The sequence below is a fragment of the Salvelinus namaycush genome, chromosome 21 (genome assembly GCF_016432855.1).
Source record: "Salvelinus namaycush isolate Seneca chromosome 21, SaNama_1.0, whole genome shotgun sequence".
NCBI classification, from domain to species: Eukaryota; Metazoa; Chordata; class Actinopteri; order Salmoniformes; family Salmonidae; genus Salvelinus; species Salvelinus namaycush.
The window spans coordinates 20,211,930-20,224,399 of NC_052327.1; the positions used below are offsets into that span (position 1 = coordinate 20,211,930).

Sequence of the window (12,470 nt, forward strand, 5' to 3'; positions counted from 1 at the left end):
CTGGGTGCCGGTGGAGGACATCCTGGACCCTTCCTTACTGCAGGAATTTCACCGTCTCCACCCGGATCGTCCTGCGCCTCGTCCTCCGGGTCGTCCCCGACGCCGGTGTCGGCACGCTGCTGGAGCCGCGCGTCAATTCCTGCAGTAAGGAAGGGTCCAGGATGTCCTCCACCGGCACCCAGCATCTCTCCTCCGGACCGTACCCCTCCCACTCCACGAGGTACTGAAGGCCCCTCGCCCGACGCCTTGAGTCCATGATGGCTCGCACAATATACGCTGGGGCCCCCTCGATGTCCAGAGGGGGTGGAGGAACCTCCCGCACCTTAGACTGCTGGAGCGGACCAGGGGGGGTACTGCCACGACTTCCGCCGAAGTTGGTGCCTCTCCTTTTTCGGGCGGCGTTCGGCGGTCGACGTCACCAGCTTTCTAGCCTCCACCAATCTACATTTCTTTTTCCATTTGTTTTGTCTTGATTGTACACACCTGGTTTCCATTACATTTTAATTTATTCCCTATTTAACCCTCTGGTTCCATCATGGTTTTGTGCGTGTTTATTGTTGTCAGTTGTCTCGTTTATGTGATTCTGGATATTCGTTCTCCTTGTTGGAAGTTTGTTTGTTGAGTAAAGTTACGATTATTACTCATCTCTGTGTCCTGCGCCTGACTCCGCCTTACCCACATCACCTAGACTCTGACACAGCCGAACAGCAACAACATTCTCAGTAATGGTTACAGAAACGTCTTACTTGCTATGACTGTGATATGTTGTTGTTTATCTACCTTAGTTGAATGCACTGTCTCTCTGAATAGGAGCTTCTGCTAAATCAGGTGTGTCAAACTCAGTCCATGGAGGGCCTAGCGCCTGCAGGTTTTTGTTTTTTCCTTTCAATTAAGCCCAAGACAATCAGGTGTGGGGAGTTCCTTACTAATTAGTGACCTTAATTCATCAATCAAGGACAAGGGACGAGTGAAAACCCACAGACACTCGGCCCTCTGTGGAATGAGTTTGACACCTGCGTGACAAATGACCAAAATGTATATGTGAAAATGTACAACTGCAAAGCACACTAGGTATTGTCATTGGCTTAGTTTCGGCGCGGAGATCATTATAGTAATACTCACCAAGCTTCACAATTGTAAATTTTTACATATACATTTACAATAGTTCACTTAAAATCTAATTAAATCTAATTTAGCAGACGCTCTTGTCACACCATAGTGCAATCAGACTATTGATACCAATGTACTGTTAAAGGGGGCCACAAAATTGTGAACCACTGTAAAGAAATAGTATAGGAAAGTATTTTGTATTTTGAAAATACAAATTACAGCTTTTCGAAAGTATCTTGTTACAAAATATGTTGGAGTGTAGTTCAGCCCAATGTAATACAAAATACGCATTCTGCAGTGATATGCCATCCCATCTGGTTTTGCACTATCACTTGTTTTTCTTTTAAACAGGACAATGACCCAAAACACACCTCCAGGGCTATTTGACCAAGAAGGAGAGTGATGGAGTGCTGCATCAGATGACCAGTGCCCAGATTCACAAAACACTTCTTACGCAAAACTAAAGAATAGTGTTAAGAAAAAAATAAGAAATTCATAAGATAGTTTGTAAGAGCAATTCCTCAACACTATCATAAGATTGAATGATTTTCTTACGAACTTCTCAAATATCTTCTTATGAATCTTCTTAAGATGTTTGTTGCTAGGCAACCGTTTTAGCTAGCTATCTAGCTAGCAATGGCAATCACGTTAGTATATTTCTTACTGAGATTACTGTTCTGAATTTTTTTTATTGAGTTTCAAATAATCCATACTGAAACTTTCAGATGAAGTTTGTGAGTGAATGAAACATGTTCAATTGCTTTCATGAGCTTTTTCTCTCACTGCCCTGGGTTTAAGACAAAGGGTTTAGCTATCTTGGAATTCAAGAACATCTCCAAGAACCTTACTTTCAAGAATCTAATTTCTTTTTAACTTTTTGCTTAAGGAGAAACATAAGAACATTTCCAAGAACCTTTTAGAGGAATAGCAACTTTCCTTAACTTTCTTCTTAAGTCTATAGTTAAGGGAAAAAACAGCAGTTAAGAAGAAATTTCTCCTTAAGAAGGTTTTGTGAATCTGGGCCCTGGCCTCCACAATCACCCGACCTAACCCAATTGAGATAGTTTGGGATGAGTTGGACCGCAGAGTGAAGGAAAAGCAGCCAACAAGTGCTCAGCATATGTGGGAACTCCTTCAATACTGTTAGAAAAGCAATTCTCGTGAAGCTGGTAGAGAGAATGCCAAGAGTGTGCAAAGCTGTCATTAAGGAAAAGGGGTGGCTACTTTGAAGAATCTCAAATATAACATATATTTTGATTTGTCTAACACTTTTTTGGTTACTAAATTATTCCATATGTGTTATTTCATAGTTTTGGTGTCTTCACTATTATTCTACAATGTAGAACATAGTAAAAATAAAGGAAAACCCTTGAAGGAGTAGGTTTGTCCAAACTTTGGACTGGTACTGTATATCTGGAGATATACATCACTTGTGACTGGAGGTTCAAACTCACTTAACCACACTTAAGAGGGGAGATGGGGGTTGTTTGAACACTCAAGGCCAAGCTTTGCTCAAACTGGGGGAGAGCAGGGCAGGGCGGAGGGAGGGGTGATGGGAGGTTTGATAGGGGGCGTCCCATTGAATGATAAATCACCTGTCAAGCCAGTTGAACAGCCGAGCCGTACAGTAGGAATTACTGACCAGGACCAGCGCTCATGGTTTTGGTTTGGAGCCTTCGCATTTGGCAAGGGTTGACACTGGTATATTGCGCATGTAAGTGTTAAAACCATCTTGTTATTGAATAGCACCAGTTATTGTATGGATAGTATTAATGAGGCCCAGATTGTTGAACTAGAAGTGCAAGTAGGCTACAACTTCTTAATTATGAGATTAATCATGAGTTACTTGATCCTGTCACATTCTCATTGAGCTATGACACCAAAACAAGACCACTTTTTTACCAAATCATGGCAACAATATCGCTCAGTCATCAATCAGGGTCAAAACTGTCACGTTCGTTTGTAGAGACGGACCAAAGCGCAGCGGATGTTGAGTTCCACATAATTTATTAAAAGTGAAACAAAACAATAAACAATAAATGAACAACAAACCATGACTACAGCGGTGCTACGTGCACGAACTCAAAACAATATCCCATAACACACAGATGGAAGTAATGCTACTTAAATATGATCCCCAATTAGAGACAACGATTACCAGCTGCCTCTAATTGGGAATCATACCAAATCACCAACATAGAAATAATAACCTAGAACCCCAATTAGAAATAATAAACTAGAATAGACATACATATACTAAATCACCCCCTAGTCACGCCCTGACCTACTACACCATAGAGAAACAATGGTTCTCTATGGTCAGGGCGTGACAAAAATTCACACTATTGAGTTGAGTAAATGATCAACCCTGGTAAAAAGTTTAAACACAATGGAAAAACTTGTTCCGCACATGTCCCTTTTCAGAGTAGTCCAAATCAAGCCAAGATGTGTTACGCTACACGAAATATCCTCTCCTCAAAACCAAATAAGGCCCTCCAACATATTCCCCTGAAATCATTTGAATACAAAAACGTGAAACATTGTTCAAATATATATTCCAAGGACATTCTATCAATGAAAGCAATAAAGACATTTGTTCTCCATATGTGAAGTCTCTTTGTTTTAGAAAAGCGTACTGCTCAATCTATTCTATCTGCAGTAGTCAGCAGCAATCATGTGTTCCTCTGGTCAGACTTCCAGGATGCTTCATTGATGTGTTGCGTCAAACCACAATCGACCACATGCATCCTAAGCGAACAATCCGTGAGTCACATCCTCATGGTTTTAATCCCCTCTACTGCTACTGCTACTGCTACTGCCACTGCTACTGCATTGCAATCAGTAACCCCTTCAAAGCACATGCACCACACGCTCACCCTGTTCCCCTAACCCCCTTTCCCGACCTCACTGGGTCAAGCCAGGCCAAGGCTTGTTTTCACGAGACAACAAGCCTGCTCAACATGTGGAACTCATAGGCACTAAATGGCAATTTGTTAATATCATTGTCATCTGATATGTGGAGGAATGACCTCAATATGCAGACAATTAGTGGCTGCCAAGGGCATGACTTCTCTTTTTCTCCTTCCTCCTGCCTACATGAGTTGTGTTCTGTCCAAGACTGGAGAGGCAGGAACTCAACTAGGCCATTGGCCACACAGTGAGCGAATTTCCATGCTGTTTGTGCCTTTACGTCACAGGAGGTTGGTGGCACCTTGATTGGGGAGGAAGGGCTCATGGTAATGGCAGGAGCGGAGTCAAACACATGGTGTGTCAAACACATCAAACACATGGTTTCCATGGTTTCCATGTTTGATGCCATTCCATTTGCTGCACTGATTGCTTTACATTAAATATTGTGAGCAACAATGTGAGCAACTGCAAGATCAGGTGTTTAGCCTCCAAATCCCATAATTCCAAGAGTCCTTCAAATGGTCCGATGATGAAGTATCTGATGCATGTCCATCATGAGAGGAGGCAGATAGGAGTTTTCCTTATTCTTGCCTCGAGGGCAGAAATTCATGTGATTTAGGCAACCTTTAGGCAAGCAATCACAATTGGTAAGGTTTGGGTTAGGGGTTAGGATAATTTTAGGTAAGAAAACAAGGGGTACAGATGCAGTAAGGGGAGGGGTTATGAATATGTTACAGAATGCCTGACTCTCAGCCCATCTGGTGAGGGATTAACTAAGTCACATAATAATAAGCCTGCTGGACTTTACATGAATGAACCATTGCATGTGTGGAGGCTTAATTAGAAGGTGGGCTGTTATACAGACAACCCCATGCAGGCACTTGGCTCATTTAAGGAGTAGTCACTGGGTGCTGTAGGTGATGGGAGTGATGTTTGTTAGGGGTGGGGTATGTTGTTGGGAGTGATGTTTGTTAGGGGTGGGTTGTTGGGAGTGATGTTTGTTAGGGTTGGGTTGTTGGGAGTGATGTTTGTTAAGGGGTGGGGTAGGTTGTTGGGAGTGATGTTTGTTAGGGTTGGGTTGTTGGGAGTGATGTTTGTTAGGGGGTGGGGTAGGTTGTTGGGAGTGATGTTTGTTAGGGGTGGGGTATGTTGTTTGGAGTGATGTTTGTTAAGGGGTGGGGTATGTTGTTGGGAGTGATGTTTGTTAGGGGGTGGGGTAGGTTGTTGGGAGTGATGTTTGTTAGGGGGTGGGGTAGGTTGTTGGGAGTGATGTTTGTTAGGGGGTGGGGTAGGTTGTTTGGAGTGATGTTTGTTAGGGGGTGGGGTAGGTTGTTGGGAGTGATGTTTGTTAGGGGGTGGGGTAGGTTGTTGGGAGTGATGTTTGTTAGGGGGTGGGGTAGGTTGTTGGGAGTGATGTTTGTTAGGGGGTGGGGTAGGTTGTTGGAAGTGATGTTTGTTAGGGGGTGGGGTAGGTTGTTTGGAGTGATGTTTGTTAAGGGGTGGGGTATGTTGTTGGGAGTGATGTTTGTTAGGGGGTGGGGTAGGTTGTTGGGAGTGATGTTTGTTAAGGGGTGGGGTAGGTTGTTGGGAGTGATGTTTGTTAGGGGTGGAGTATGTTGTTGGGAGTGATGTTTGTTAAGGGGTGGGGTAGGTTGTTGGGAGTGATGTTTGTTAAGGGGTGGGGTAGGTTGTTGGGAGTGATGTTTGTTAAGGGGTGGAGTATGTTGTTGGGAGTGATGTTTGTTAGGGGTGGGGTATGTTGTTGGGAGTGATGTTTGTTAGGGGGTGGGGTAGGTTGTTGGGAGTGATGTTTGTTAAGGGGTGGAGTATGTTGTTGGGAGTGATGTTTGTTAAGGGGTGGGGTATGTTGTTGGGAGTGATGTTTGTTAGGGGGTGGGGTAGGTTGTTGGGAGTGATGTTTGTTAGGGTTGGGTTGTTGGGAGTGATGTTTGTTAGGGGTGGGGTAGGTTGTTGGGAGTGATGTTTGTTAAGGGGTGGGGTAGGTTGTTTGGAGTGATGTTTGTTAAGGGGTGGGGTATGTTGTTGGGAGTGATGTTTGTTAGGGGGTGGGGTAGGTTGTTGGGAGTGATGTTTGTTAGGGTTGGGTTGTTGGGAGTGATGTTTGTTAAGGGGTGGGGTAGGTTGTTGGGATTGATGTTTGTTAGGGGTGGGGTATGTTGTTGGGAGTGATGTGTGTTAGGGGTGGGGTATGTTGTTGGGAGTGATGTTTGTTAAGGGGTGGGGTAGGTTGTTGGGAGTGATGTTTTTTAGGGTTGGGTTGTTGGGAGTGATGTTTGTTAAGGGGTGGGGTAGGTTGTTGGGAGTGATGTTTGTTAGGGGTGGGGTATGTTGTTGGGAGTGATGTGTGTTAGGGGTGGGGTATGTTGTTGGGAGTGATGTTTGTTAGGGGTGGAGTATGTTGTTGGGAGTGATGTTTGTTAAGGGGTGGGGTAGGTTGTTGGGAGTGATGTTTGTTAGGGGTGGGGTATGTTGTTGGGAGTGATGTGTGTTAGGGGTGGGGTATGTTGTTGGGAGTGATGTTTGTTAGGGGTGGAGTATGTTGTTGGGAGTGATGTTTGTTAAGGGGTGGGGTAGGTTGTTGGGAGTGATGTTTGTTAAGGGGTGGGGTATGTTGTTGGGAGTGATGTTTGTTAGGGGGTGGAGTATGTTGTTGGGAGTGATGTTTGTTAGGGGGTGGGGTAGGTTGTTGGGAGTGATGTTTGTTAGGGGTGGGGTTGGTTGTTGGGAGTGATGTTTGTTAGGGGGTGGAGTATGTTGTTGGGAGTGATGTTTGTTAGGGGGTGGGGTAGGTTGTTGGGAGTGATGTTTGTTAGGGGTGGGGTTGGTTGTTGGGAGTGATGTTTGTTAGGGGGTGGAGTATGTTGTTGGGAGTGATGTGTGTTAGGGGTGGGGTATGTTGTTGGGATTGATGTTTGTTAGGGGTGGGGTAGGTTGTTGGGAGTGATGTTTTTTAGGGTTGGGTTGTTGGGAGTGATGTTTGTTAAGGGGTGGGGTAGGTTGTTGGGAGTGATGTTTGTTAGGGGTGGGGTATGTTGTTGGGAGTGATGTGTGTTAGGGGTGGGGTATGTTGTTGGGAGTGATGTTTGTTAGGGGTGGAGTATGTTGTTGGGAGTGATGTTTGTTAAGGGGTGGGGTAGGTTGTTGGGAGTGATGTTTGTTAAGGGGTGGGGTATGTTGTTGGGAGTGATGTTTGTTAGGGGGTGGAGTATGTTGTTGGGAGTGATGTTTGTTAGGGGGTGGGGTAGGTTGTTGGGAGTGATGTTTGTTAGGGGTGGGGTTGGTTGTTGGGAGTGATGTTTGTTAGGGGGTGGAGTATGTTGTTGGGAGTGATGTTTGTTAGGGGGTGGGGTAGGTTGTTGGGAGTGATGTTTGTTAGGGGTGGGGTTGGTTGTTGGGAGTGATGTTTGTTAGGGGGTGGAGTATGTTGTTGGGAGTGATGTTTGTTAGGGGGTGGGGTAGGTTGTTGGAAGTGATGTTTGTTAGGGGGTGGGGTAGGTTGTTTGGAGTGATGTTTGTTAAGGGGTGGGGTATGTTGTTGGGAGTGATGTTTGTTAGGGGGTGGGGTAGGTTGTTGGGAGTGATGTTTGTTAAGGGGTGGAGTATGTTGTTGGGAGTGATGTTTGTTAGGGGTGGGGTTGGTTGTTGGGAGTGATGTTTGTTAGGGGTGGGGTTGGTTGTTAGGAGTGATGTTTTTAGGGGTGGAGTAGGTTGTTGGGAGTGAGGCGGTAGGTACTAGGGTTAATAAAGTGACGGTCCAAGGGGGGCTTGGCACCTGTTTGGCAATCCAATGGAGGATATGTCCCTTAAATAAATGTGTTTTGTGGTTTCTTCCTGGCTTCTTCTTTGTGGTTTCATCCTGTTCTCTTGGTTTCAGGGAGTTGGACCAGAAAGTTCACTGTAAAATAGTGTCTCTGTGGGGGAAAGCTGAAAAGGTAGGTTCATCACCTTTATAGAGCTATACTACAGAGAAGTGGATATCCACATCTCAGGAGGACCTCTCAGGTTCAAATGCAGCTTAGGTGCTTGGACAGACACTGTGGTGCTTGGACAGATACTGTGGTGCTTGGACAGATACTGTGGTGCTTGGACAGACACTGTGGTGCTTGGACAGACACTGTGGTGCTTGGACAGATACTGTGGTGCTTGGACAGACACTGTGGTGCTTGGACAGACACTGTGGTGCTTGGACAGATACTGTGGTGCTTGGACAGACACTGTTGTGCTTGGACAGATACTGTGGTGCTTGGATAGATAATGTGGTGCTTGGACAGACACTGTGGTGCTTGGACAGATACTGTGGTGCTTGGACAGACACTGTTGTGCTTGGATATATAATATGGTGCTTGGACAGACACTGTGGTGCTTGGATATATAATATGGTGCTTGGACAGACACTGTGGTGCTTGGACAGATACTGTGGTGCTTGGACAGACACTGTGGTGCTTGGATAGATAATGTGGTGCTTGGACAGACACTGTAGTGCTTGGATATATAATATGGTGCTTGGACAGACACTGTGGTGCTTGGATATATAATATGGTGCTTGGACAGACACTGTGGTGCTTGGACAGACACTGTGGTGCTTGGATAGATAATGTGGTGCTTGGACAGACACTGTAGTGCTTGGATATATAATATGGTGCTTGGACAGACACTGTGGTGCTTGGACAGACACTGTGGTGCTTGGATAGATAATGTGGTGCTTGGACAGACACTGTAGTGCTTGGATATATAATATGGTGCTTGGACAGACACGGTGGTGCTTGGACAGACACTGTGGTGCTTGGATATATAATATGGTGCTTGGACAGACACTGTGGTGCTTGGACAGATACTGTGGTGCTTGGACAGACACTGTGGTGCTTGGACAGATACTGTGGTGCTTGGACAGACACTGTGGTGCTTGGATAGATACTGTTGTGCTTGGACAGACACTGTGGTGCTTGGATAGATAATGTGGTGCTTGGACAGACACTGTGGTGCTTGGATAGATAATATGGTGCTTGGACAGACACTGTGGTGCTTGGATAGATAATATGGTGCTTGGACAGACACTGTGGTGCTTGGATAGATAATATGGTGCTTGGACAGACACTGTGGTGCTTGGATAGATAATATGGTGCTTGGATAGATAATATGGTGCTTGGACAGATACTGTGGTGCTTGGACAGATACTGTGGTGCTTGGATAGATAATGTGGTGCTTGGACAGATACTGTGGTGCTTGGATAGATAATGTGGTGCTTGCACAGACACTGTGGTGCTTGGACAGACACTGTGGTGCTTGGATAGATAATGTGGTGCTTGGATAGATAATATGGTGCTTGGACAGACACTGTGGTGCTTGGATAGATAATATGGTGCTTGGACAGACACTGTGGTGCTTGGACAGACACTGTGGTGCTTGGATAGATAATGTGGTGCTTGGATAGATAATGTGGTGCTTGGATAGATAATGTGGTGCTTGGATAGATACTGTGGTGCTTGGATAGATAATGTGGTGCTTGGATAGATAATGTGGTGCTTGGATAGATACTGTGGTGCTTGGATAGATAATGTGGTGCTTGGATAGATACTGTGGTGCTTGGACAGACACTGTGGTGCATGGACAGACACTGTTGGGCTTGGACACACACTGTGATGCTTGGACAGACACTGTGGTGCTTGGACACCCACTGTGATGCTTGGACAGACACTGTGGTGCTTGGACACCCACTGTGATGCATGGACAGACACTGTTGGGCTTGGACAGATACTGTTGTTCTTGGACAGTCAATGTGCCGTCCAAGTGCTCAGTTGAATTGGCTTCACTTAATCAGAATGGATGAATGGTCTCTTGTCACCGTGATAGCCCTATAAAAGTGAAGTCAGTGAATTTTATAATTTTATTACCTCATCTTGTGGATCCTGTTGTAGGCCTCACTTACTGACTTTAAGGCAAACTTTTGAGTGGCAGTAGATTGCATGAAACAAGAATTGCGACTGCAGAGAGGATCTTTGAATGAATAGACAATAGCCATAACATCAATGTCTTCTTGAATGTTTTTCTTTTTGTTTGAAAGTCAAAGCAAAAGACCTCACCACATCCGAAAGCTCTTCCGGTGAGCCCACCGAATCTAATCACCCACAATGAGGTGACATTTCTGGCCAAAGCAGATGAAAAAACCAAGGTCTCTTTCATGTGTCCATCAAGTGTGCTCTAGACATTATGTGCCACAATGACTAATGAAGAACTGGACTGACCTCTGCCTCTATGAAGTAGGTCCACAGTTTACTCTAAACACATATTATAGGTTAAATCCTTATTTAGATGTTATTATTGCTCCTGATCCATGGGTTTAATGAGGAAACGTTATTCATTCTGCTAACTTTTATGTGGGCTATAATACGTAATACCCATAGGACAATAATGAGTATACTTTTCGATCAAATTCTGCAAAGAGGTGTGCAGTGGGCTCTGTAATAGCCCAGCAAAACATTTGGTAACACTTTACTTATACTGTTTAACTAAACGCCTGCAGGTATAATGCTTTATAACTTGTTGATGGAGACAGTTTTCTTTTACAGTTCTTCTTCACACAGAGTACAGACGGCCCCAATTGTGTGTTGGTCGAGGCGCACTCACTATTGGCTCTTCGGCCTAGGGGCGTTCCTTGTGTTCCTGTGTTGGCGAGCCTTTAGGGTGCAAGGGGTGTTCTATGGATGGCTAAGGAAAAGCTTAGTTGGCACTGATCCCTCCTTTCCATATAGACGTAGCTTACATTAGGCAGCAAATAGTGTGTTATGCATCGTAAATAGTGCGTGTTTACAGAGCATAGTGGATGCATGTTTAGCCATGCGATGAGGCCAGTGCACTTTGCAAGACTTGTGCTGCAGAGAGCCTCCGCAGATCCCACGACCTGTTGCTGACAAGCTGGGAGAAGGAGAGGTGAGCGCCGCTTGAGAAGGGTAGCCTACTGCCTTGGAGACGAGAGCCGGTGGTTTCTTCACCCGGGAAATCATGCAGTTTGCAATCTGGCTGGTTGGACTAATGTGTCATCTGTCAGCACTTGTCCGGAACTCCTTGGAATACCGATTGCATCCGAAACAAGGTAGGCTACTTATCTCGTTGATTTATGGATGGTAGGATCCATCCGGATAAAATGCGAAATCTGAAAGTATATGTTTGAACTGTTTAGTAGCCTAATGGCGCTGAAGGAAAATGCCAGTAGAGTACATTGTAGGCTAAGTGACACAAAATAGTTGCTTGTCAAAAACTGTTACATTGACGTATCTCTATTGGCTACATATTTTACCGTTATAATCTCTCTGAATGTATCTCACTAATGCACGTTTCCTTGCATTTCAGAAAGTTTCATCAAACAGTTGTCATCCTATGAAATTATCACCCCGCTGCGGATAAATGATTTCGGAGAATCATTCACCCACAAGTTTCACTACAAAAGGAAACGGAGAAGTGTTAATTCTGATTATTCGGATGGTTTAAGTGCTCACTACAGAATTGAGGCATTCGGACAACGCTTTCATCTCAATCTAACCGCCGACTCCGGTTTTATTGCCCCCACGTACACTGTGACACATTTGGGAGCGGAACACAGCAACGCAACGGAGTCCCAACAACAAGAAGACAGCGATATGCGGCACTGCTTTTTCCGCGGACACGTCAACGCCAAGATTGAATCCACTGCAGTCTTCAGTCTGTGCACTGGTCTTGTGAGTATGACTTTTCCCCTCTAAACTTAAATACTTTTAATAGGCTCTGCTGATTCTCCCTGGTTATTCCCATTTCAACGGATTCCATGGATATCCCCCATAACTCACAGCACCAGTAAAGCAACACATATCACTGCACCTGACCAGTGTATGTGACAATAAAACATATATTAGTTTTGTGTTTGAAGTGCATATATGTAACATGAGCATGTATGGCCTGAAGTGTTATTGACCACAGTGTGAGCAGGGACAGGGACAGGGGCAGGGCAGCATCCCACCTCTTGCCTGTTCAGCAGTAATACCACTGAGTTGATGTTGCTATTACACAATTCACATCATTTCCTCTGCTGGATAGAATTCCAAAGTGGGTATCTATGACATAATGTTTTTTTTAGATTATGAAAGTCCTTTGGCACGCATTTTGTTGGTTTTTATTGTGCCAATTATGGAATGACACATAGCCTAGGCCTCTTGGAATATACTAATCAACTTTTAAGCATCCTGGTGTTTTCTATAATGACGCGGTGTATTATGTCATCAGGGATGTTAAGCCTACCCACTATACTTTCTGTCATTCTGGCCACTTTTATTGTGTATCTATCTTACACATGGACTTATATCTCATGGGGCTATAATGGAGTTATTGGATGTTAGTTTCAGTGGGTGAGAGAATATCAGATACTGTTGAAGGGATGACTTCATGGGTCAGCTAAGGTT

General features: G+C 44.7%; 1 protein-coding gene across 1 annotated transcript in view; it reads left to right on the forward strand.

Annotated features, from left to right (window-relative positions):
• The first annotated feature begins 11,040 nt into the window (after positions 1 to 11,040).
• LOC120065813 (A disintegrin and metalloproteinase with thrombospondin motifs 20-like) overlaps positions 11,041 to 12,470 on the forward strand; it is a 123,821-nt gene continuing 122,391 nt past the window's right edge. Inside the window, 2 exon segments of the mRNA XM_039016864.1 lie at positions 11,041 to 11,131; positions 11,389 to 11,753. Coding sequence (XP_038872792.1) covers positions 11,041 to 11,131; positions 11,389 to 11,753 — 456 coding nt within the window.